This window comes from Bactrocera dorsalis, chromosome 2 (assembly GCF_023373825.1).
Source record: "Bactrocera dorsalis isolate Fly_Bdor chromosome 2, ASM2337382v1, whole genome shotgun sequence".
NCBI classification, from domain to species: domain Eukaryota; kingdom Metazoa; phylum Arthropoda; class Insecta; order Diptera; family Tephritidae; genus Bactrocera; species Bactrocera dorsalis.
Genome location: NC_064304.1, coordinates 5844198 through 5871117, shown reverse-complemented (window position 1 = coordinate 5871117; position 26920 = coordinate 5844198). Strand labels below are relative to the sequence as shown.

The window sequence follows — 26920 nt, the reverse complement described above, 5'->3', positions numbered from 1 at the left end:
GTCAATGCATTTGCTATATTTAAAATTGAAAAAATAATAAGACAACGTTGCACATTTTCAAGGGCCACATTTAAGCTAAGTTTCGCAAAAATCAGTATTAATCAACAAAGGCTATCGCGAAACCATCTTAATAGCAAAACAGAGTGTATGTAAAAATAAATATTTAAATCTCTAAATATGTTAATGCAGATGTGTTAGTAAGTGTTCCTGTTTACCTAACTACCAGTAATTTTTTTGTCAAACGATTTAAGTGTACATACGTATGTATTTATATATGTTTTCCGTTTCCATGCGTTCGTTTTACCTTTTTCTATTGACTAATTTTAAAATCAAATAGTAGAAAAGCGGAGAAGCCGACCGGCAAAATCGGCATATTGAATGTAAATAGATGAACAAAAGCACACGTATGCGTGCAAAAATAAGTTTCTACATTCGTGTTAAAAATAATAGCGGTGATGAGTATAAGTGTTATTAATATACATATGTATGTATGTATGTAATTGATTTGGGATTTATAGGTCAAATTCATAACAGATTTTACTTTTTAAACTATGTCAAAAGTTGCAACCAACTTATGCCTTTATACTTGAGCTGTTTCCTGCCACATACGCCCGCTGCTATTTTCCATAACCCAACTGCATACACACACATATTCAGAAGTACTTACAGGCAAATAAACAAAATGCTCAAATGATGACATCAACAATGCGCTGGCAAACGCTTATGTACATTCATTCATTCAAATGTATGTACATATGGTATATATATGTACATATGTATATGTATGCATGTGCATGCGTATATAAAAAGAGCAAACAAATGAAGAAATGAGTGTGCTGAATTATGAAGTGAGCAAGCGTGATAGTGGGTGACGGACGCCGTTTGCCGGCTTCTAGCTCAGCTAAAATGCATAAGCCACAAGCAATCCATTGAAACCGACAAGTATTTACCATCAACTTCAGCAGAAATTGTACGGCAAAACAATACATTTGCGTTAACGGTGCTACAAACAAATACACACGCGTGCTGCTTGTGCGAACAATTACACACCGGCGTATATACCAATTCGCTCAATGCCATATTAACGCTTTTATGGCGTACCAAAAAAAAACAGAAATATCCACATAACAACATTGCGGTAATAGCGATTATTCACCATTAACTTTTGCAAATTTGGCAAGCACAGAAGACAACAACTAAATATTCATTTAAAAAATATTTAAGAACGACTTGAAAACCGATTGTCAATTTTCGATAGTTTTTGCACTTTTTTGGGCAACATAAGAGGCAAATAAAGAAGTCAAAGACTGACTGGCTTGAGTGGAGTGTGCTTATGGGCGTTAACCGATTTTCGAAAATTGAAAAATAGTATGAATGTATGTATGTACATATGTTTATAAGAAATAATAGCTTTGCAATTCATACATCATTACTTGTTGAAGTTGCGTACCAGCGAATACATATCATACATACTTACATATATGTATGGAACATACAAATATGCCATTTGGTTATAAAGCTAAATTAAGAAGGCACACAGCAATTACTCTTGCTACTGAAGCTTAAGAAAATTTATTAGCTTGAAATATTGACGCTTTCGACTTTATTGTTTAATTATGCGTAGAGAAGCAGCTGGCGACAATGGCAGCGTTGCATATGCCTGTGTCAACGACAAACATTATGACAACATTCTCATCGATACAGTGACTCATAAAACAGTTTCTACTTTCTTGGTTGTTTCCTTAAATAAACTCATGTTTAAATAAATTTATTTTTGCTTGATATTTGTTTAATTTGTGTGTACCTTCGAAAAAAAATTTGCTTCTTTCTTTATAGCTTGAATATTTTTACCACAAAGTTCGCTTCTCTCTGTGATGAACGCGTTGGGCAAGGTCAGTGCAGCATGGTGAGTAATAAATTTATTTAAGTCCATCTTATAAAGCACAGCTAAGACAAGGTGATTATGTAACATCGATGTTAACATTCTCGGCATTCATCTTTTGCCTTCGCGAAGTTCAAGAAGATTTAAAAGAAACAAAAAACTACAGTTGTATTGTGCTCTCAAGCCATCTTACAGGCTAATTTATTCTAATTTTTTTCCAATAATTCTCAAAAGAGACCAAAAATCTTTTTTTTTTTTGATTATAAGAAATTTAACACTAAAGAAATCGCTAACATTTAGATTTAAGTTTTTAATGTCTTTATATTTTTTATGAAAAAATAAAGCTTTTAAACAAGATTCACAGATTGAAACACTATTGTCGGCGACTGTTTGCTTTTAATATTAGAATGGCGACGAGGAAATGGAGTGCAACAAATGAGAAGTTTTAACTGCGGCTCGTAACAACTAAGTATAAATTTTCGAAGTGAACCAAAGGTTGGGCATGAGTAACACTTATGTTATGACATTTATACTTTTCCCTCATATGGACTGAAAGGCATACACAAATACGAAAAGCAATGGAAATACCAACCATAGCTTTTATCGATGGGCCATTAAGCCTTAAAAAGGAAAACACCATAGGCCGAAAATGAGCCAGCAAGTCAAGAAATGGCAATAAATACTTGGCGGCTACATTCAACACTTTATTATATTAAGTGCATTTATGAATGTACAAACAACTGAAAATAATGGTTTGCATATGAACTTTACTTATACAAATTTACAACGACTTATGTACATATGTGTGTACATAAGTACTTTGTATAAAAATTATTTGAAAATGTGTGCGTGCACATTTCGTACTTTGCCAAATTAAGCAGCCAAATATCGTAATTTCTATTTTTAAATTTGCGCAACGTCGAAGTATTCGAGCGAAGAGACCGAAAAATTAAGCAACAGACGAAGGCTTGTCATTGCCTCCACTGCCGGCTGCAAATATTGCTGCCACAACTCACGCAACAGCAACAGGGCATGCATATGTGGCATACATGTGGATGTGCCAGCGAGCAAGCGATCGTAAAAGAGATGTAAGACTGACAGACAAACGGCCGTAGTGCCATACTGTCAGTCGGCAAGCCGTAAGCCGTAAAAGCATTCACCGCTCGCACACTGCTGTGACTGTGAGTAATCGAAGCGTGTGGTGAAAGAAGCGCAACAAACCAGCAAAATTCAATTGAAATTTTTACACGCCACCAACAATAGCAAGAAGAAACACCGAAACAACGACATAGACTTGTACCAACACATGAGCGACCGGCAAATGGGAGATGGGGTGCCTCTCAAGAACCAACCCAGTGTAAGGGGAGTTTGGTCATACGAGTGCAAACATTTGTTCTAATGTGTGTACTTGCAAGTATACGTCACCTTAAGTAATGATCATGCGCATTATGAGTTAAGTTTTAGAATTTAATTTGTGTATTACATTGTTCCTCATGAACCGCGGTTCGTTGCAATGTGTCACTGCCACCACCATCACTACCACCACTGCTAGCAAATGCTTTTGCTAGGACAATTATAGCTAGAAGCAGCATTCAGCACTCACCGCCACTTCAAGCATTTCCACAACCGCCGCGCAAAAAGTGAGGGAAATTAGTCATCATTTTACCACACCTAATCACAAGTCAAGTATCCTTTTTTTATACTGCATAAGCATACAAAGGTGCAGGCCAAATGGATTGTTGTATGCAATGCTGACTCTGAAAAAGGCGTCTCACAACAATTCGTGACCTTTTTGGACGATTGTATTATAAATGATATCACTACTAAGTTGTTAGTCATATGTCAAAGGCTGAAAGTGGCTTTTTGGACCATTCAAAACTGTGGCACACCCCTTTCGGGTATAGCAAAAAATCAGTGTGTAGATTCAAAACACTTACAGAAGAGCTTTATAGAAAATTAAATTGTAAATAATTTTTTATTATAGTACCCACTAATTGCTTATGTACTCAGACACATGTACACAAACCTATACGGTATAGCTGCGTATGTACTTATACATAAGTGTAAATACTATGTGTGTTCTTCATTTAATTGGCGTTACAGACGTCTTAGGCCTAAGGGCCATACTCATACAAGTGCATGTGTATTTTGACACTGTTCTCTAATTTGTTATGGTTGTGAATAACAAAGAAAATATTTTTGGGTATGACCGGAAGTTTCACCGAAATCCCAATAGAGTTGTAAAGAAGGAAAATAGTAAGTAGAATAGGCGTTGGCAAAGAATGAGAAAAACGTTTGAAATTGAAATATCATTAATCTTTTTGGAGGTGCCTACTGTGGCGAAAAAAAGAGTCATACAAGCATTACACATGTTTAAAATTACTACACTGTTTTTATTCATATGGCGATTACTTGTAAGTAGGCAGGTACCATATCCAGATGAGAATATGGAATAATGAAAAATCGTTTAAAACAGTGGGAAGTAAAGTATCTGTATGTATATGTGAGGAATATTCATAAACATATGTACATATATGTATAAATATATTTATATGTATATGGTGTGTGTATATAGATATACATATGTATGTATGTAAATAAGTATGTTAAAGATATGCCGACAATGATACGCACGCCAAAACTTATACATATAACGTGTACTTGTGCAGGTACTGAAGCCGGCTTTAAAGCAGCAAAGAAATTATGACTAGCTTATATTTAGACCAAGACTTGCTTGTGATCACTTTATAATATAAAATTGTTACGGTTGTTGTTTCAATGATTCAAAATTAAAGGTGTGTGGGTGTTGGAAAGCGACTTTAGCCGACAACTACTCGTCAGTGCGTTGACTTGGCGCTTAGCTGGGATTTTGCTTTCGACAAACGTGTATTACAAACATATAACGGTCTGAGCTGTCAGTCAAATTTGTTTATGACAAAACTTAAGGGAAGGAAATGACTTTCACAGAAAATAAAAGCAACGAAGCTGAATACCGAGATTTCATGTGAATGCATACAAATTATTGTAAAAAGGCCATGAAAATGTCTCAACACCACGATTTTCTTAAATAAAATCGTTGATTTTCGCCGAATAATAAATAACACTGGTGAAAGGTGATTGCTGAGCGGTGAACATGGCATTGGTAAACATAATTTTGCTTTGCAGCAAACCATGACCATTCTTGGATTCAACACTCCCTGAGGAATATTAAATTTAAGGCGAAAGAGTCGAAATGCTTTAATCAAACTATGATGAAATCAATTTCCGTAAACCTATTTACCTAGATTACACTGTTATTGGAAATGGCGTGCCCAACAGAAGATTGACCAAATTTAATCCGAAAATAAAATTATAGGAGTAGGTTTTCAAATGGCGTTCTTCCTCAGTACCTCATGTCAAGACTTAATGTATTCTTTTTTTTCGTAAACTAAAATACTTTTAACACTCTTGATTTTGTAAAATGTAATTAAAAACAAGTAAGGAAGAGCTAATTTCGGGTGTAACCGAACATTTTATGCTCACGTAATTTTCAGGAATCAAAATCCGAGAAATTCCTTTAGGAAAATATGGGAGTTAGGAGTAGTAGTGGCCCGATTTTTCTATTCTGGCAGTAACACATACTATCCCCCATTCTAAAAAAAATATTGGGTTGTCAAAAAAGTCTTGCGATATTTTTATTGATTTTTTTTTTATTGAAATTGAAATGAATTTTTGATGACTCATGCCCAGCTCTTGACCGATGCTACGGCTATACCGGTCTCTTTCGACCAATTCAGCGATTTTATCGCAATTTTCGACGACAGACCTTCCGGAGCGTGGCGCATCTTCCACCACTTCTACACCAGAACGAAAACGTTGAAACCATTGTGGTGCGATGGAAATGGAAACTGTATGGGGTCCATAAACTGCACAAATTTTATTGGCGGCTTGAGATGCATTTTTGCCTTTATCGTAGTAGTACTGTAAAATATGTCGTATTTTCTCTTTATTTTGCTCCATGTTTGCGACGATATAACTCACGAACGACTTAAAAGAAACAACAATCAATCAAACATGTGTTAGCGCGTGAAATGAGCTTTCCAAAAAGGTATAGCATGACCCGATGCGACGAATAAAACTAGAACTACGCGCTTTCAGCGTCAACTAGCGAAAAAACCGGAAGACTTTTTTGACAACCCAATATTACTTGAGTTTATCAATCAATTATATGGACTCAGCCAGATGTTCGAAAATTCCGGTTATAAAGTCACCCGGAAGTTCGAAAATCTTTATATTAGGTATACGTGGGCTCAGGGAAGTATTGACCCGATTCAGCTCATTTTTAATACACAGAGATACTATTATCTGGAGAGGATTGTCTCTGAATCTTAACTGTATGTCCCTAACCTTAACTGATATTTTCGGTCAAAAAGTAATCATAGATAGATAGATTCAACATTTCCGGCATTTGGAGGCTTGAGGCTTATAATTGCCAAGTTTTATCCCGTAATATTAATTTTTTCCTGAATCGGACTTGGAAAGTGAAAGAATCTAATAGCGTCCTCCGTGGTATTTAGTTACTGATTTATCGCCTTTTTACTAGTTTTTAACCGTACCCTTATATGGAGAGTGGACGATACCCTATATCTATTTCGCTTAGTTTTAGGTGATACGTAAAACCGTCATGTGAATATTTTTTTAAATTGACTTGCCAAATTTTAGCTAGAAAAATTACTTTCAACAATCATAAATCAAGTGATTATATCGTAACTGAAGATCAATTTAGCAATATGTATGTACAAGTATGTATGTACATATAAAAAGAAAACTTATCAATAGATATAATAAATAATAAAACTGCCGATCTTGTATTTGTTTGTAGGTACTAATATCTAACAGAGAGAAGTGAGACTTCCACACAGCAGCAAGCATAGTACAAAACGAAATTAAATTAGTGTTGTCCACAGCAAACCGGCGCAATTTTTGCGAAATGACGTGGCCGCCGGTCGAAAATTGCGAATTGTGAATTGCGCAAGTCGAAAGTCGAGATACAAGCGAATTTTCGCTAGCTAAAAAAATAAAACAATTTAGTAAACGAATGGAAGATGAAAAATAGAATAGAAAAAAATAAGACCACAAAATGGAAGATACTTTGCTTGAATTGTGGAAAAATACATAGAGTGAAGAAGAGATGTAAAGCTATCCAGGTGTGCTGGAGATACACACGAATGTACATATACTGGTGTATGTAGCTTAGTACGACCGAAATTATAGTATATGAGAGTTAACGGTGAAGTACTGCTCTTACTGATTACATAGTTGCTGCCTTTTCGATATAGTAAAACAATTCAGAAAATAGAAAGTTAATTACAAATACTCGAAAGAAAGAAAGAAAACTAAAATTCCAAAAGGAAAAGGTATCAACAACCAAAAATAAAGAATCAAGGTTGGTTAACTGCACTGAAAATTGTGATTCATTAAGAATACACGTACACTTTTGCACGTACATATGTACATATGTATGTGAAAAAATCATGTGTTTGCCTGAAAAGCCGCAAACGCAATAAGAACTGCACGAAAGAGACACAAACCATGTGCAAACGAAAAGTGTCGAAGTTGTTGCACTGATGTATGTACATATATATGTATGGTATATGTATGTATGTATGTTTGCATGTCCACATGTCGCTTTTGGATTGAAAATATGGAAATGTGTGACTATAAACTGGACCAATGTGTCGAAAATACCGATCGGTGGCGATGTACATATACATACATATGTATGTAAGGAAATGTACCTTTAGATGCGATGGTGTCTAGTTATAAGCCACAAAAGCAGCAAGTGGATACTGAAAGTATTGCAAAACCGACTGATAGGGCACAACACATTTGCGTAGATATCAAATATTTATATACGTATATATGTATATAATAAAAGCAAAGCAGAAAAGAGAAAGGTAAAGCCCATGCAATAAAACAATATCTGGAGGTATAGAGGCAGCAGGTATGCATGTATCTCGCAAGGTATGTACACTAGATATATACACATATACATATATACTAGGTACGTGCAAATGAAAAGATTTACAACAACATATAATATACACACACTCCAGTTCTAATAAAGTCAGCTGAGCTTTGCGCCAATGCACGACGTCAACGACGACCGCGACGACGACGTGCAATCGATAAAGCATTTTTAACTGTTTTTTGTGTTACCATTTTCCTTAATATTTTTTGCAGATTGTGAAAGTAGAATAGAAGTAGCAGCGAACTGTATGTATGTATGTTAGTGCAGCAACGACTTAGAGAAATGTTGAGAAGATAATTGTGTTGCAACCACTGTCCAGTATAAGTATGTAACGTAAAACGTAAAGAGTACAGAGTAATCACAATACGCTTAAAATTGTAGTGGCACGAAACAGCTTGGAAAGGTAATAAAGCACCTGACACAATGCTTGCCGTGCAGCTAGCAAATGCCAACCAGTGTTGCAGGCTAGTACTGGTGGCTGGTGTTGTGCCTTGCGCACACAACTATTGTGGCTTCAACTTACTACTCGTGGGTACTTTGCGCTGGCTTCTGTCAGTAAATTCTCCTAGTACATAAAGTGCATAAAAATTATGCATACGAACATGCCATGTTGGTATTATATGGTAAAATGTATATACATATGTATAAGTAAAGTTTGAATAACGCCAGCTGGGAATTAGACTAATCAGACAAATGATAAAGTATATTTAACGGAAGTATGGTTTTTGGTACCGTTTTTGGTTCTTAGTCATGCAAACTGCCGCTTCAGGCAAGTAAATTCTGTCTGCCAATGGTCGAAATGATTAAAATTTATGTTAATACCATTATGTTTACAACAACATAGACAATTATATTAGACGAAAATTATTCACACCATTTTCAGGTTGTTTTAAAAGAACTACGGTGCTATTGTTACTATTAAAAGGAGTACGGGTTTTCCCTAGAGGGCTACAGGAATGTATATATGTATGTATGTTTGTATAATGCAAAATTTCCTACATACATTTAATGATACTTGAAAGCTGCAGGCACAAGGCAATTGCGAATATAAACATGCAAAGCTGAGGAAAATGCAAATATGGCAGAAGCTACAATATGAAAAATATTCGCCGCGATACTAACAGAATCTGTTATAGATACGTATGTATGTATTTTGTGCAGTGCATTCGCCACAAATAATTACACTCAAGTATTTTAATATCTTTTTGTTAGGACGATTTCAAAGTCATTGCCTCAGAGCGACGCAGTACTGGTTGGTTTAGTACTTTTTATACATACTTTAACATAATTAAAATAAATGCAATTTACATTTTTTCTGATTTGCATATATTTCTTATTTCTAGTCATGAAAACCTTTAATAGCCATTACTGTAATACTAACAATTTATGCAATTAGCCTCAAAATTCAATATTTAATAAATGCTTATTTGCCGCCTTCATTGCCAAAACGCTCCAGCGCACACTAATTAAAAATTGCGGTTTATTTTTTAAAACATTTACCTTTTCCAGACCCCTAGTAAGGTTTTCTTAATTTTATGTTTTTTATAATATTAAGCTGGCACTTGCCACCATTACAGTTAAACAGAATATCAAGCGCAAATATATTTAACACCAAGTCAACACGAATGTTCTCCTGCAGAATAGCGAGAAACTGTGTATAAATGACTAAGAAACTAGAAATGAAACTACGTGCAACTAGAAAGAAAATGTTTTTGCCGCCCTAATAACATAACGTGATGACGCTGGCTTCACGGCAACAATTTGCAGCACACAAAGTCGCTTGGCAACAACGAAATCTACTTTCGCAACGGAGTTGAAATCTTTGTTTTATGCAATTATGCAGTGCCAAAGGAATAAGAAATGTGCCCACTCAGCGAAATCCCTTGAGAAATCAATAAAACCTAGACAACTAGTTTAGCTTAGGTTGAACGCGAAGTGTCGGTATGTACTGTGTAAGCAAGTTACAAGTTTTAGCTGGGTGACAGGTGCACACCTTTCACTATACTAACACTTCAAATTTGTATGTTTAGAAATGAGAAGCTTTATAAGAATGACTACTAATCAAACAACGCAAAAAATTTTATAATTTTTTTAGAGCAAGCTTAAAACTCAATAAAAATGTAAACAGCTGATAGGTTGTCGAAATAAATATTTCATTTTTTATTGAAATATGAGGACTAAATTTCCAAAACAAAAAAAAAACGGAGTCTCAGCAAAGCAACTAAACCGATCTAACTTTTAACGATATAGATCTGGTTAGCTCGTTCAGTTGCATATAGTTCATTGAGTGAATTTCCTTAACTTTTTTCAATAAATGAGCAAGCCAATTGTCTCGTATTGATGTGATGCGATGAGCTTAGTTTGAGGAACCTCTATCTCTATTGATGACAAACTAATGATCTAATTTATTTTCGGAAATTTTAAAGATCTTGTGTTGATTTATTTTTTATACATTCATGAGTAGTACATACATAGATACATATATGTATGAATATAATAACTCAAGTTTCAAAGCAAAGCAAACTTTTCTTCCTCATTTAGCAACCCTATTTTTACTCGTAGCACTATTCGACCCCTCCGTCTTACGCCACTTTCATTTTGCCTTATTACATACATAATTCTTTTTTTAATTATCTGCAATTTTCACTGCAGGAGGGAAAATGTACATATAATACATGGTCTCAGTGGAATGGCAAGCTGACTGTGCAACTGTTGCCATCGGCCAGCACAGCATCTTCCATTTGCCTTCCGCGATGCAACTTGACGGCATCTAATTTTGAAGATTATTCCTATGTACTTTCGTCGGTTTGCTTTTCTTTTGCGCCTTTTCAGATAGAAGGTGAACATGGTGTGCGCCGCAGTATCTTCAAACTGTGGGTAGAAACATCGGATGAGTAGTCAGTCGCAAGATAAATGGCTTATATGCGCTGTGGAGCAGCGAGTGGTAAGTGGAAACACTGCGCTATATTTGATGTGCAGCATAGCAGAGTCATACATAGGAACACTCTGTAACCAGATATGTACATATATATCACTGAAATAGACATGGTGCTTTATATGGTTTATGTTATAAAACATATTTTTTGTCTGCACGTGCATGTGTATTGTTGCAATAACGCAATTTTTTTTTTTTTTTAGCTTTTCGCACAAGCTTCGGCTGCTCCCAAACTCAAAAATTTGTGGATTTAACAATTTATGCGTAAAAATTGAAATTTGTTTAATGAAAATGTGAAATAAAAAGAATTACAACGGAAAGTGTGATTATTGAGACAATTTTATTGACTTCATTGAAACAATATGTGTTTTATGAAGTAAATATTTTCTTCATGCGAGAGCAATCGTTTACGAAATATACATATGCAATGGCAATTGAAAAAGTTTCATTGCAAATTAACAGCACTTTTCACGCCAGGACACCTAAATAAAGTAAGCTTGCTAGCTTCTGCTTTTGGAGAAATTTTCGAACAGAACGTCTACTATTGCATTTTCGAGAAATTTCTATTGGCCTATTACTGGAAGAGCACGAGGACGCACCTATTAAAAACTATGTTCGCCACTCATCGTTTTACTGATCATAGGTGTGTACACATATTTACATAAATATTATGCATATAACGCAGCCACATGCATTAATATACACTGTGCAGCTATTGAACTTGGCACTTATAAAGTTTAAAAATACACGAAATCGTATTTCAGCGTTGCAAAGGCGAAAGTAAATGTTTCTGGCTGCAACGACATCAAATGGATCCAAACTATAAAACAAATGACAACCATCAGAAGCAGCTTGAGGCTGACAAGCGAGGCCAACAGCCCACAGCCGATTGTCGTACACGAAATGTCAAGACGTTAGGCTAGCCAAACAACACAATCAAAACAACAAAAAAACAAAGGCGGGAGGAACAACCCACCGGCAGTGCAATCGCTAGAGTGCAACGCCTCCATAAGAGCAACAATTTTGTATATGTATATGTAAGTATTTGAAATATAAAAGAACATTACCCGTATAAATAAGCCACGAAAGGAGGCAAAGGTACAGAATTCTTGTTGACGAATATGCGAATATTAATCCGCACGAATTTTAAATAGAAATTAATAGACAATAAAAAAGCTTTTGTCTGTGCTATCATTATCCTCTATCTGCTAGTAAATATAGCGAAGTATTTACGCGCATATGCGTATATGTGACAGCATTTATAATTTTATATATAAGGCATATGTAGATATGTACGAGTATATGCACGTATTGTCTCCTGCTGTTTATTTGGACGCTCATACGCTCGGTTGTTAGCAATTTACCGGCAGCAGCCCACTGAATGATTAGGTGTCGTCCACCCGCTGAGCTATTTTTACAATACGCTGCGCGCAAGTTTTCGCTGTATATATCGTTTGTTGAGAGTCGAAGGTGCCACTAAAACAGATTGTGCATATCTACATACATACAAACTATACATTTATTTTGTTGAAGTGCGACGTCTAAGTAGACGCTACAATTCAATTGAGTTCGACGATTGGCGATTTCTTCAATTACGACAGAGATGCGAATCTGCTTTTTCAATACTTTAATGAAAAACTAATGAGAAATGCATTAAGGCATAGCACGAAAACTCAGATAAACCTTTCTGAAATTAATTAAATTAGATCTTTTTGTACATGTACTCTATTTACTTCCGCAAATGAGTGTGGGCACGCGAACGTTTTCAACTATTAGCGATTGACTAAAGTCCGGACAAGTTTAATCTGCATTCAAAATTTATAGCATACTTAGGTTTAAAGTACATTTCCTTTCATTACAATTTATCCAATTTTGGTTTCCAATTAGACTTTATTAATGCTAGTAGAGTAAGTTTCAACTATAGATTTCTAAAGCAGCGTACTTATAAATTAAAGGAACTGGCGAAGCATTGAGACAATTTACGACAAAGAGGAGGTGATACGAATATAAATTAAAAACGTGTAACAATTGTCATAATTATACAGATATTGATAAAATTGAGATCTGATAGAATTTTTTTTCAAAAATCTTGCGCTTTTTCTTTATGCAAACGAATTGCACATCAAAACTGAAGAACCAGTGGATGATACATTTTTCGATAATTCGATGTATGTACCTTCCCGCACAGATGAATTGAAAAATGCATTTTTTACAATGGAAGCTAATATTATATGTAACATACATTTATTTCATTCAGTTTATAAAATTTGACCGATATGACAATTGAGCCAAGTACTTCTCAAATCTTTTTGTTCGTAGCTTAGCAGGCAAACCCACATCACACCAGCACAGGCACAGAAAAGTGGCTCCAAAGACGAAAATACTAAGCCATATACATACATATGTATTTGTTCATATTTATAAGTACAGTGTTGAACAGCGCCAACATGGTGTGCACTCATTAGGAGTAAAATCCAGTTAACCCACACACTGATAATTATTTTTGCAGACATTTAAGGTTTTGCGTTTTTCTGATTTTTTTGTTTATTTTTGTTTTTTGAAGCAAGCGAAGCGTACATCTTTAGCAACAGTGGCACCAGCAGCAACGTCAATTGAAACCCGTTTTTGATACGAACAACAATGCAGAGAGTAATAATTTATTTTTGTCGTTTTTAGGGGGTTTTGGGCCGAGGCTGACTACACCATCATCGACTGAAAGTGGGTAGGCAGACCGGCCGGCAAGTACATTTGTATGTGAGCGCGCACACATTAACGTGCACAGACGTACAAACACTTGTATGAAGCTATACATGTATTTACACATTTTCATTATGCTTGTATTTGTAGTAGCTTGTAGACACTTGGCTTGGTAAGTGAAGTTGTCTTGGAGGATTAATGTGGTTACCACACACAGGCACACGAATATTGCAGTGGAAATTGGTTCATATTTTTTGCTCTGTTGGTGGTGCCGTTTCAGCTGTTTCTCTGTTGTCATTGTTTTTGGGAGTTGAAGTTGCCGTCGCCATTACGGCAACTGTCACTCTACAATCGCTTTAGCTATTGTGGTTCGAGTTATTGCAGCTTGTTGGCATTTATCCCACGTACTCGTTGTTTGTGGCACATTTTTGCAAAACGAATATGCCAGTATACAGCAGTATATGGTTGGCTATGTCAAAGCATGCAAATAATTCACTTAATTTCACGAACGAATCAGGCGACTTTTAAAATCTGCACTAAACTACAATTGAATAGGTAAAATGTACCCGTGGCTGCGAATATTAAATTTTTAAGCCGATTTGAATGTAGATAAACGAATATATTGGTAAAATTGGCTTATTTGAAGTCAAATACTTAATTTATTATGTGGGTATGGTGTATATGTAATCATATAAGTATGTAATAAAAAATTTTAAAGCTCACTTTCTTCCTAATTAGAGTGCTGATCAGTGATTCATATGGGAAAAAAATAAATCAATTAATTAAATATTTTAAGATGGTTCAGAATATGTACATATATTTGGTGATTCATGCATAATGTTTTAGGGGAATAAATAATGCGGTACAATAATATTATTAAGTTATACGAGTATATAGTAATTTATTTTTTTCCCCTCTCAACGCCTCTTAACTCATTAATTTAAGCTTATATTTGCATCAGCTAATTAGAACTATACCAAATACCTCTTTGAATGACCATTTAAACTCAGTTATGATGAGATTGATAATATCATCTATCAGTTTTAACTCCATGTGAACAATTTTACTTTCGGTCAAATCTAATCCAACCCTACAATCATTGCAGGGTTTATAATGTTCCTCAAAAGTGTATGTATGATCTGCGTTATTGATTTGAAAGCGTTAATAAACTTGTGTACATACATAGATATTGACTGACAAAATTTTTAATTACCTACAATTTAATTATCCCCCAGAAATGGTTAAATTACAGTAATTTGTACATTGCTTTAACACCGTAGCAGCAGCGCTAATTGCAACAAAGCTCAAAACAAGCGTTTAAAATGTATCAAAAGAAAAAGTGTCTGAGCGCAACATTACTATCTATTACGCTCCAAATGCGAGGTATTAACTAATTGTATTTTTTTTTTATTAAAATTCCAAATGTATGTATGTATATGTACAAATATATTATGCACACACATTATTGAAAAAGAACAATGCGACGGTACCTTTGGAATGTGCTACTCTATGTGCAAGAAGGTGTGACAAATATTAAATAATGATATGAATTTTTTAAAATGCTTACATATGCAATATTTTGATAGATACATACATATGTATATATACATGTATATATTATAACAAAAATTGTTCTCAGATAGCTAACTATAAAAACCATGAAGTCAACATTTTTGAAAATGCATAGAATTTTTATGACACCATCTATTGAAATAACGAACCACTATTAAAATAGATAGTGGCTTAAATAAGTCGAATAAAAATGTTGTAGTACGTGAACTCTATTTTTATTTTCAACATGCACATTATTCTTTTTTGTTTAGTCTTTCATTTTTTGCATAATCTTGTCGTTCATATTTTGTTGATAATTTATACAGCGATACACATGCATACATAAAGTACATGTCGCCGCGTACGAGCGGATGATTCATTGTAAAACGAATGGGTGATTTTGTGCTTCTGGTTTGATCAGCAGTAAAACAGTCGCACTGAAACTTGATTCCCATTCAACGCGGCGTTCATTCATTTAATCATTCGCTACCTATTGTCTAGCCAGTATTAATTTTGCGCTGCCAGAAGGCCAATCGCCCAGTTGCTCAGTCCAATCCAATTCAATTAACATCAATCTAATTTTCTAAATATGAGTGTCGCAGAAGGCTTTCTAGATCAGATCAGATAAAATAGTAACGTCAAACAGATGAGTAGCGTGGGTAGAAAAATTCGTATGGCGGTTGGTTACGATGGTCCATAATATAACCGGCTGTCGGTTTGGAATAATACTGGGAATTTTTTATGTAAATCGACAAGCTTTACAAACATTATGGCGCATGCCTTAATTAGTACGAAAGTAATTTTTAATTAACTTTAATTTGATACATCATGCAATAAGAAATGTTGACTTTCAAAAAGTGAGATTTAGTTCTTCTATGACAAACCCAAAGTACAACTGAGCAGATGGATGGTACAGTAAATATTTTGTATTGGGATGTAGAGTATTCCTGATAGAAGCAGGCAAATAAAAAAGTGCATAAGAGTATATTATGGATTTATTGAAACTTTACTTACTATATACATACATACATATGTATATATATGTATATGTACATATAACTTTTTTCAAATACTATCACAATATTTCAACAATGAGGCAGTTTCAATAAAAACTGTTATGGATTACTTTGTTAAATATTTGAAAATTATTTGTACAACTTAATCGGATTTGAAAGCAGTTAATTATTTTCCACTTCATTTATATTAATTTCCATTAATAAAAATAAAAATTAGTCAAACCATTTGAAGTGTTCGCCCAGTTGAAAGAAATGTCTTGTCAGAGATAAGGGCCTGTATAGTAAGTGCCTCAATTATGATAATCACACCGAAGCGAACACTGAACGCGACAATGTCACTCTACCTTAAGCGTATGTTTATATTTACAATTTTTGTTTTCTTTTAGACATTCATTCATTGAATTTTTGTTTACAAACAAAATTGTTTCTCTATACATACAAGCACACATACACATCTCCAATAAGTTACCTTTGATAATGGGCTTTTACGTTTGGTGTAATGGGCCGGTTCGTCCATATAGGCAAAAGAGCTCAAGAATTTTAGGACGACATTTTGGCTAATTTTATTTATTTGTTTATATGTATATCTATTAATAAAATGACCTGAATAATTTCCAATAGATTTGTTGAACTTTGTTGCTAAGGCAAAATAAGCTTAGAAGGGTGGAGAATTAGACTTTTGCATAGGGTAGTAAATCGTCTGTCTTTTGTTTAAGTCAAAAATTATCAACTTTGACGAAGCACTCCCCCTCTTATATGTCAAATTCTTTCCATTAATTTTTTTTAATATAAAATTATACTCATTAAAAGATAAATAAATGTACTAAGTCTTACATGCCCTTAAAAGCGCAAAGCGAAAGTGTTAAAGTGAGGGAGTGAAAAGCAATGACTAAAGGAAGTTTGATAACAATATGACCTAATTCACTAAACCACTTCATATGACTTTCATATAACAACAAAAACTACAACGCTCATTTACATATACATGTATGTATGTATGTATATTAAAACATTTTTCTTAGTAATACACACATATGTTCATTCAATACATGTATTTTAGAAGTTTGTTTATATGCATATCCGTACCTTTATACGTCAAATATTAAAATGAAATAATAAATTTGCATATACATACATATAGTGTGACTGCAACACCCATTGGCATACAAACATTTTTTAAGAATTAGAGAGACTTCGAGATAATAGTCGGTATGCACTTGCATATGACCAGCTTTTATTTACCAGGAAAGAAATTCATAACAAAGTCATATACATGCGCTTTATTCACATATGTACATATGTATATCCTGAAGGAATATTAAATGACCATAAGGTGAGTTTAGAAAAATCGTATCAACAGTATATCGCTCATTTGCTGCAAGACCGGCATAAGTCAAAAAAATCGATTCGCCAGAAAACGCGTTTAAAGTTTTCAACTTACTACAACCTTACACGGTGACTCCAACCTTACACCTCTTCTCAAGCGGAGCATATAAGAGGTATTCATATGAATTTTTCACTCAACATGAAGTATGATATAACGAACAATTCTGCAGCATTAACTCCAAAATCACGTTTTTTGAATTATGCCGGTCTTGCAGCAAATGAGCGATATGTATATACTATGTCTATATGTAGATAACACATATGTAGCAGCAACACATATGTAGCGGCAATCAATTAATTAATTAAGCATTAATAAAACTAAATGTGGGTATGTTTTGGTATTTCAATATGCATACTTATGTACATTAATATACCATACATATATATACATATGTATATTATAATATTATTATGAACATATACATGCATAACGAATAAAAACATACTTGAAAACCAAACAGAGCAATCGAAGTAAGCGAAAGGCTACAAACATCTTAATCGCCCGTACCTTACTCGGCACTAATACTCACTCAATATTTAAATTAATAAATAACTCTACTCCTATTTATTTTTTTTTTTTGCAAGAACAATGACAGCATGTACCTTGAAGGCGAAACATTCAGTATCAACTCTAACGAGAATGAAAACGAGTTTGAAGGACGATTTCACCTCACTTCGGCAAAAACTCCGATTGTTGTGAGCAAACTGCAGTGTAAAGCAGTATACCAACAAATTTAATGATTTATCCCATGCAAACAGGCGGAAAAGTTGTGGAATAAGTAAGATAATATAAAATAAACCCTAACATTTTTACTAATATACATATTCATATTTGCAGATATTTATATGGTTAGAAAATTTAATAAATATAACAATGTATGATTAAATTAAAACAAGATAGTTCTACATACCTGTGAGAGGATTCCATCATTTGAAGATATTATTAAATCATCCATTTTTTGCTCAAGCTCTTCTGTTGTTTCACTTAAGGTTGCTTGTTCTTTGGTTTCTTCGATTAGGTGTTTCTCTTCAGTTGATACAGGAGAAGGTGAAATCATATCAGCATCGATTGATTTAGGTGTAGGCGTAAACTCTGGTGCGAATATATTCAAAGACGTAGGCGAAGCATCGAAAACAGTACCTGGCTCACCTTCAAAAGTGTCAGGTGCAGAGTTTCGGACACTTTCAAATGAAGGATCATCGATGGCAGATTTTTGTTCCTCCACATTACGGATTTGAATTTCGTCAGTATACAAATTCGGTTCATCAACGGAAGTTAAGTCAATACCCGATGTAAGTTGATTACGCGCCTCAGAGGAAGTACTTTCTAGATAAAACGATTCTTGCATATTTGCAACGTTGTCCATATCGATCGGAATTTGTGGAATATCCTTCACTGAGGAATGTAGTTCGTTTTGTAAGTTCATTTGCATCTCTTCCGTAGACGGTGAATGCGAAATATTTTCTTTTTCGTCTACATCAAGCAACTCTTTTCCCTCAACGGCAAATCCTTGATGTGATGATTCCTCAACAAATGAGTTGTTTAAATCTATTGGTAATGGTTGTACCGTATTAAATACATCTTCGATAATTTCAACATTTTCTTTAGGGTTCTCTTGCGTTTCGTCAATTTTTTCAACATCAACCGGTTGTGAGTCTGTATCTAAATCGACAGAAGTCTCGGGACCATGATCGATTAAGTTTAATGGCGATTGACCGAGTATGTCTGAACTATATTCATTTGCATTTCTTTCTAATTCCAGAATATTCACGCCAAAACTATTGTGACTTTCCAAATGTTCTTGAATTAATTGAGGATCTTGCTGTGAGTGCTCTACCGTACCCACACCTATCAAATCGTCTTCTTGTTCCAATTCATGTGGCCGTTTTGCAGCTTCATGTTCAAAATCATTTTCTTCTGGTAAAGCAATGGCGTCCAAGTTGGATTCAGCACTTCCCTTGCGTGGGCTCTGAGCAACAAAATCATCATCGCCCAATAGGTGCCGTGGAAGTGAGTTTGGCTGCGTTCGTATTGGTATTTGCTCAACACTATTTGAAACATCTTCTTCAACAACAAATTCTTTATTATCGATAGTTGGAGAAGTAGGGTTTGATCCAAAGCTAGGAACAAATTCCATTGCATTCGGATTTAATTGAGAGTGCATTTCTGATTCATAATCACTATTTCCAGTTGTTTCCTCGAATGGAATATCACCATGGACATTTGTAAGTGATGGAACGTTATTTTCTTTGTCCTCATTTGAAAAATCATCACTTTTTATAATATTGTCTTCTATGGGTATTTGTTGTAATTCTTGCTGTGGAGCACTCTCACTAAGGCTATTTGTTCGATTAGTATTATTGGTTGCTAACGAACTAGGGTCGTCCTCTTCGGTCTCATCCGCCATGCTTCCTATATTAGTACCTTCTTCCAACAGATCTTCAACTTGTTTTGGTAATAATTGCTCTTGTGGTATATGTTCAATTTGCATTTGCACTTGCAACACACCGGTATCTGCAAAGCCGTCTTCACCGGCTGTAGAGGTAGTATTTGAAGTTGTTGAAAAATCACCATCATTTTTTATTACTTCTACGTCGACTTCTTCATTCTCTTCAATGCCGGTTGCGGCATTGTCAGCGTCTGCGTCAACTGCGGCTGAAATGCCAACGACACCGTTACCAACTTCGTGATGGTCTAGCAAAAGTATATCGGCACCGACATCACCATGCTCGTATCCATATCCATGCCCGTTGCCAACTTCCTCTACGCCTTCCACGTCTTTACAAGCCACACTGGCTTTCAACTGCTGCTGTTGCTGTTGCTTTTCGCTCTGCTGCCCTTCTTTGATATATTTCCATTCCTCTTCATCATGCTCTTCATGCACCTCAAATTTTCCCCCAATCTCATCTACAGCAACATTATCACACACACCATCACCACTATCCATCTGCAAATTCTCCATTAAATGTTGAGAATTTTGCAAAAAATTGTCCAAATGCGCATTATCCTCGTGCTCCATTTTAACGTAACGTTTTTATCCGTACTTTCTTATTCCCTTTTACTTTGTTCACGCCTACTGGACCTTATTCTCTTTCCTTTTCAGCTCGGACTATAATCTTTGTCTGAATTTAAATAATTAAACGTCACACGAACTTTTAACACATACAGTTCAAAAATTGCTCAATGTTCCCCGTTTAAATTTAATATTTTCAACTTTTTCCCCAACAAACTTTCTGTATGAGTCTTCACAAATTTGCTGCACTTTTCGCACTGTGGAGATTTCAAAACCGACCGAAGAACACACCCGGCAAAATTATCCAACTGGCGCACGAACCAAATGGGCGGCACGAAATACATTCGTTTATGGTGTTGCCACCATCTTATACATTCATTTTGTCAACGGTCTTCCCCATGTTAGAAAGAAACTATTAACAGAGAACGTATAATATACGTTCTCTGCGCTAAGTTAACACAGAAGAATGCAACCGGGTGATAACGGAGAATATATAACATTGAGAGGGTGTATTGTATGAGCATATTTATGTAAATTTTGCACTTCTTAATTTTGTAACACCAAACACCAAAATTTGTAAACCTTATTAAAAAAGTTAGAAAATCATACTTTTGATTATCTTTCAAATCTAGTCATTGCCTTATTTGTGTACACAAAAAATATTGTTTTTTTTTTATCTTTCATCTATCATGTCCTGTGACAATCCATTTTTATATTCTGTTAAATTTTTTAATTTTTTCTCGTTTCATGAGCTCGGTTCACATATATGTATGTAATAAAGGAACTTTTGTTTTTATTGTAAATAATACTGGTGGAATTGACTAAACAAAAATATAAAAGGGTGGCATCATTTTGGACTAAAAACATGTGGAGCTGATCGAGTTTTGTGTTTCAGGTGGAAGTTTTTGCGGTTCATACATATTTTATTGAAAGGATAAAAATAAAATGACGAAGAATAAGAATTCTGACTTAAAGAGTAATAATGTAAAGGGTAATGTGTTGGAGAAAAGTAAAATAATTAAAAAGGATAAGAAAAAAGGCATCGAAGGTAAGAAGAAGTTACAGCAAGCCGTAACGAAAAAAGCTGAGAAGCCCACGACTGCTGCCACAAACGGAAATACTGAAACAGGTGCTCTTGTTAAACACAAGAAGCCAAAGAAGAATAAGGCCAAAGAAAATAAGGAGACAATTGACGCATCTGTAAAGAAGAATAGTGGTAGCAAATCCTTGGGAGTAATCGAAAAGAAAAATGCTAAAAAATTGGCTAAGAAATTAAAAAAGCAAGCAAAAAAAGAGGAAGCTGTCCAAAAGACACCTAAGGGAAAAGACAATACAAAGAATTTAAAGTCAAAGTCTGATAAAAAAGGTAATAATGCTAATATTCACATTGATCGATCTATCTATAACAACTCGTAAATCTCAACTTTTTAGAACCAAAAGAACGTGATCCAAACGAAACTGCATGCACCATATTTGTCGGCAATTTACCCGTAAATACAAAGCGTGCTCAATTAGTCCGTCTGTTTAAGGATTATGGACCGGTTAATGGTGTTCGGTTTAGAACCGCCAACGGGAAAGTTCTATTTAAACATAAACACCGAAAAGAGGCAGGCAGTCTAAGCGCTTGGATATTACTCAAGGATGAAGAGACAGTAACACGTGCATTGGCCTTAAATGGAACCGTTTTCAAAAATAATCACTTACGTGTGACACGTGGAAATGAAAAGAGTAGTTCTATGGATACGAAACGTACAATTTTTGTCGGCAACCTTAAATACAGTAAGTTCAAAATTAATGCATAAAGAATCTCTGTTATTTTAAATATGAACAACATTTTAGGTGCCAATGAAGAGAAGCTGCGTGAAATATTTTCGTCTTGTGGTGACGTTGAATACGTGAGATGCTTAAATGATGATAAAGGGTGTAAAGGTGTGGCATATGTTTGTTTTAAAGCTCCAGAAGCTGTAGGTTTGGCTTTGGAACTTAATGAAACAATGCTAGATGAACGTCCAATTCACGTTGAACGATATTCTATAAAAAAATTAGGTGCAAAAAAAACAAGAGATGCAACAGAAGGAGAGATTGAAAAAAAGTCAGCCAGTGGAAAGGTTCAAAAGGACAAAAAGAAAGTTAAAGGCGACAACTCCCAAACAAAACAAGTTGCTGACGCAAGCAAAAAATCCAAGTTTCGTGGTGTCAAGGTCGAAGGTGGGACCGTAAAGAAGCAAAAGAAAAAAGTGACAAGCCAAATGCAAAAATTAGCCAAGAAGATTGCGCCGAAGGAAAAATCTTAATCGTATGATCACGTCGTAGTTTAAAAAAATACAAACAAAATTTGTATTCTAGAGTTATAAAAAAGTACAATTTATGAATTCTATTTTTTTATTTTTATTTCCAATTGTTTTCTTAATTTTGCTTGTGATTCTATAGGAAACTTATTAATATGTTCTTTTGCGCAAGCCAAACAATAAGTACATGTATAGTAAAAACTACATTCCGCTCCTTTGCAAACGACGCTTTCGCATACTGTACACCGGGAACCTATTATTACAAAGTACTCTGCTTTGGGCTTCCAACGAATTGGAGGTGGTTGAAAAGGATCACGCAATACAAAAGAATCTTCTAAAAGCTTAAGTCCATACACAAATGGCGGAGTTTTGCCATAATAATTCACAATTTCCAACATATCGCACATGGTACATTGAAATTTAATTTTCGGAACACGTTCGTCGCTTGTGATTCACACTTTTCTGAACTCTTTGAGACATTGGCATCAGCTTCTAAGCGTGAAATCTCTGCCTCATCGTCTTTCACATTTAACTGTAAATCTTCGTATCTATTTAGGTTGTAAGGGGATCGGTTCGAGATTTTAGAATCTTCCATAGCTGTTTCTGAGTTTCTGCAAAAGAATACATAACAAGACATTGAAATTTTCAAAATCTCAATACATACATATATTTATTACATTTATAATATATACCATTAATTTGAGATTTTAAACATCATAGCATTAAAGATAACTCAAAGTTACATAACAATCGCCAACGACTACTAACCACTAGTTAACAATAAGTAAAAATAAAATTGTAGAGTTTAGAAAATTCCAATTTAGCAGCCCTCAACTCTAGCTTTCTTTGGCAATTCATTAGGCCACCAATACGGTTTTTCTACGTAGCATATATTGCCATCTACAAACAATTTGGTTGAACCTAAAGCTTGTTCTACACGCAAAAGTCCTAAAGCCCTATCTAAATTTGCTCCGCGAATTACACCAATATTGGTGCCTGCTTCTGTTGAGATATTTATCGATTTAGGTGAAGCCGGAACAGACAATCGCAAAGGCATTATACGCTTTCGCACTACTCCTGTGTGGTGGACTCGTGCCGTTAACTCCTGTCCAAGATAGCATCCCTTATGAAAGCTTACACCATGCATATAATCACAATTAGCTTCCAATGGAAAACTCTTGCCTGGCGGAAGGTCTTGAACGCCTTCTCCAACGCCATAACGATAACGATGCATGCGATAGTTGCAGTCGTTGGTAGGTTTCGCTACCGTAATGTCGCCGGATTTAGAAAACATATTTGCTAAATCTTTCCATGTTTTATCAGTTTTGGTGATGACACGTGTACCTAGGTCACGTATACGAGGATCTGGAGTTGAAATGACTTCTTGTCCCACTTGAACACTTGTGTCCATCCGAACGACGCTTCCAACTGGATTAAAAACGATCCATGGTCTGTATTCTCCATCAACTGCATCAATTTGAATATTCCGTCTTACGCGATAAAGGCGTAAATGCCGACGTAATTCGTTTGATATAAATTTATCACACTCAATTAGGTAAGTATTCGGCTCTGGCGTACGATATATTATAGAGTCATACAGTACTCTGCCGGCCTTATTAAGGAACATTGTGTACATTGCAGAAGTTTTAGGAAGAGGTGTACTGCCCGATTGCAGATGAGTCATATCGTTTGTTATGAGTCCTTGCAAGAAGGGCACAACCTCTTCTCCCTTTACTCGAACTAAAACTCTGTCCGTTAATTGCTCAACAACCAAACGTTTATCAGCAAACTTTTCATTGCGTTGCACCCACATGAAGTTGTTCGTCGTCTCAATAAAACGCGCAAAACTTGACTTGATTTTCGTTAGACCTTTTAGGATGTTCATTTTAAAACGTCTGCGAATGGCGGAACATCCCATTATTTTAATATACAAACAACAACTATAGAATCACTTACGTTCAAATATTCCTTTACTATTTCAATATAATTTTCTTCTTTTGAATACAAAGCTATAGCACATAAAAGTTTATAAAAATTTCGAAAATTTATCTATACAATTTGTAATAAAAAGCTAACAAATTAATTCAAGGCAAAATAGATGGGAAAATGCCAGAACAGCTGATGTGAATTACAACACTTTGACAGATTTTTTTTACTATCGATATTCTAATGTTGAATATCGAGTAAAGTGGATTTCAAAAATAGTATATAAAGTATTTTTAAAAGTTTATTGCAAAATTTATCTTGCCTTTAAAAATAACCCAACAAGTAGCTTGACAATAATGATCTAATTATAATATTAAATAATTCAAAATTTATAATTCTTACATTTTTAATCAAAGACATATGTATATAGATTTTTGTTTTTAAAATATTTTTATTACACGGTACATAAAGCCCAACCGGAATGTGAATTACAAATCCATTAAATCTACAACAATAGTGATTAAAAACATAAATAATGCTATTCATGTTTTAAGTTTCCTTGTAACATTGTTTTTATATAAGTAGTATTTATTTGTTAGCCAAAATTTCAAATTTAATGCCATGATCATGTTTTTCCAATTCAGATATTAAACTTGTTTTAGCAAATGCAGCTCCTGGTGGTAAAACACCACCAGTTCCCGGCAATTTATCATTTTCCTTTAATATTATTACGGCCGTACTGAGTAGAGCTACACATGTCGCACCATAACCAGGATTCGATCCAGATACTTTGACTGTTAATGTTTTGGTTGGTAAATCCGTGTATTGATCAGTTGGTTCTGACAATTTCTCCGAACTTGGCCATCCCTTTGCTCTCATAATAAATGAAAAATGTGTCTGTTCCATTCTGGCTTCTGTAGGACCTTCGTGAGACGCAAATCCTAATGAAAAAACTTTAGGATATTTTAGCAATAAGCGACGACCAAAAGTAAATTTAGTTAAAAATCCAAACGAAACTGCTAATAAAGCGACTAACATAGCTGCTAGCCACGATGGAAAAGTAACATAAGTGTGCATTTGAACAGGGCGCTTATGCTCAGTTTCATAAAGGAAACGCTGTGAACGCATTACAACTGAACGATCTGGTCCGGGAAATGGGAGACAAACTCCATTTACAATTTCAGATCGAAAAATAACAGGTCGAGGTTTTAAAACAGGAGTAAATTTCGGCAATTTCTCTTCGTATAACTTCTTGCGTAATTCTTTTAGTTCGCTTGAATGGGCCAAACCATGAACAGCGCTCTCCCAAGTACCATAATGAATTCCAGCACCTCCTCTTGAAGCATTTCCTTTTACGGAACTCTGCAGATAGCTCTCAACTGAATTTACAACGCCATCAAAGTTTTTTTCTATAAAAACAACTCCAAGATCTGCCGGTATTGAATCAAATCCACATGCAGAAATTATAAAAACTTTACGCTCTTGTGCTTGTTTATTATATTTAAGTTGCATTGTTTCCATATATTGAGGTTCACCAGTAACATCAACTTGATGGGTGCCAGCTTCAAGACATGCTCGCACAACTGGCTCTCCAAAAAAACGGTATGGTCCGCAACAATTTACTAAAACACGGCATCGCTTAGCCATGGCTAGTAGAGAAGCTTCATTTTTTATATCAGCTATGATGATTGGGATATCCTTAAGATTTTTCTGTGCTTTTGCACCCATTTCTTGAAGTACATTTTCCAGTTTTTCTTGACTACGCCCAGCAATTCCCCAGCGATAGTTTTGAAGTACACTAACAGCTTCGAAAACGGTGTACTTACCAGTAAAACCTGTAGCTCCAAATATTATAACATCCAATTTTTCCGACATTTTTGCTTTCGTGATTAATTATTTTAGCAACGAAAAGATAAATTATAGTTTTTGTTGTAAATATTAAGGTGCTTATCTAAACTGGTCAAAAGTCGCCTTATTATATCTGTAAGCACGTCATAAATTAAATTATAAGAATACATTTACATTACATAAAATATAGAAAATAACTGGATCTTACTGAATTATAAAATGGCACGTATTCCCTCCCAATGATAACAATAAAAACTAGACTTAACTCTGCTCCACCTCTGAATAACCTTTGGCTCCACCACCTGCTAAAGACGAAATTCGAAAACGCCGAAAGTTACTGATTGGAATTATTTTGTCAGCAGTTAGC

At 34.9% G+C, this 26920-nt stretch overlaps 5 protein-coding genes and 1 long non-coding RNA gene across 6 annotated transcripts in view; 2 read left to right on the top strand and 4 right to left on the bottom strand.

The window, feature by feature from the left end:
- Nucleotides 1-20803, bottom strand: part of LOC105227025 (205 kDa microtubule-associated protein) — a 31021-nt gene extending 10218 nt beyond the window's left edge. Inside the window, exon 1 of the mRNA XM_011206175.4 lies at nucleotides 18389-20803. Coding sequence (XP_011204477.2) covers nucleotides 18389-20497 — 2109 coding nt within the window. The 5' untranslated portion in view covers nucleotides 20498-20803. The remainder of the gene's footprint in view (nucleotides 1-18388) is intronic.
- Nucleotides 17288-18441, top strand: LOC125776839 (uncharacterized). The gene is made up of 3 exons (XR_007422017.1): nucleotides 17288-17424; nucleotides 18063-18256; nucleotides 18316-18441. It is a non-coding gene; the product is annotated as an uncharacterized LOC125776839 (long non-coding RNA).
- A 536-nt stretch (nucleotides 20804-21339) lies between the features above and the next one.
- Nucleotides 21340-22868, top strand: LOC105227023 (uncharacterized). Its single transcript, XM_011206174.2, has 3 exons — nucleotides 21340-21857; nucleotides 21923-22270; nucleotides 22331-22868. The coding sequence occupies exons 1-3, from the start codon at nucleotides 21437-21439 to the stop codon at nucleotides 22783-22785; spliced, it is 1224 nt and encodes a 407-aa protein (XP_011204476.2). The 5' UTR covers nucleotides 21340-21436; the 3' UTR covers nucleotides 22786-22868.
- Nucleotides 22693-24876, bottom strand: LOC109579595 (cysteine-rich DPF motif domain-containing protein 1). The gene is given in 3 exon segments (XM_019990578.3): nucleotides 22693-23224; nucleotides 23227-23390; nucleotides 24736-24876. Coding segments are annotated over 2 exon segments (507 nt in total). The 5' UTR covers nucleotides 23375-23390; nucleotides 24736-24876; the 3' UTR covers nucleotides 22693-22865.
- On the bottom strand, nucleotides 23416-24877 carry LOC125776835 (putative transferase CAF17 homolog, mitochondrial). Its single transcript, XM_049450415.1, has 2 exons — nucleotides 24736-24877; nucleotides 23416-24674 (listed from the first exon to the last, which is right to left on the bottom strand). Exon 2 carries the CDS (start codon nucleotides 24662-24664, stop codon nucleotides 23600-23602), a length of 1065 nt encoding a protein of 354 aa, XP_049306372.1. The 5' UTR covers nucleotides 24665-24674; nucleotides 24736-24877; the 3' UTR covers nucleotides 23416-23599.
- Nucleotides 24878-25132: 255 nt separating this feature from the next.
- Nucleotides 25133-26920, bottom strand: LOC105227026 (saccharopine dehydrogenase-like oxidoreductase). Its single transcript, XM_029550511.2, has 2 exons — nucleotides 26762-26920; nucleotides 25133-26686 (listed from the first exon to the last, which is right to left on the bottom strand). The coding sequence occupies exon 2, from the start codon at nucleotides 26578-26580 to the stop codon at nucleotides 25294-25296; it is 1287 nt and encodes a 428-aa protein (XP_029406371.2). The 5' UTR covers nucleotides 26581-26686; nucleotides 26762-26920; the 3' UTR covers nucleotides 25133-25293.

What these genes read in the sequence shown, in the direction of transcription:
- LOC105227023 (XM_011206174.2), top strand. Translation starts at nt 21,437, where the DNA reads ATGACGAAGAATAAGAATTCTGACTTAAAGAGTAATAATGTAAAGGGT. An exon ending in GTCAAAGTCTGATAAAAAAG is followed by an intron (nt 21,858 to 21,922) that starts GTAATAATGCTA and finishes TCAACTTTTTAG; the next exon opens with AACCAAAAGAACGTGATCCA. An exon ending in TGTCGGCAACCTTAAATACA is followed by an intron (nt 22,271 to 22,330) that starts GTAAGTTCAAAA and finishes ACAACATTTTAG; the next exon opens with GTGCCAATGAAGAGAAGCTG.
- LOC125776835 (XM_049450415.1), bottom strand. Translation starts at nt 24,664, where the DNA reads ATGAACATCCTAAAAGGTCTAACGAAAATCAAGTCAAGTTTTGCGCGT.
- LOC105227026 (XM_029550511.2), bottom strand. Translation starts at nt 26,580, where the DNA reads ATGTCGGAAAAATTGGATGTTATAATATTTGGAGCTACAGGTTTTACT.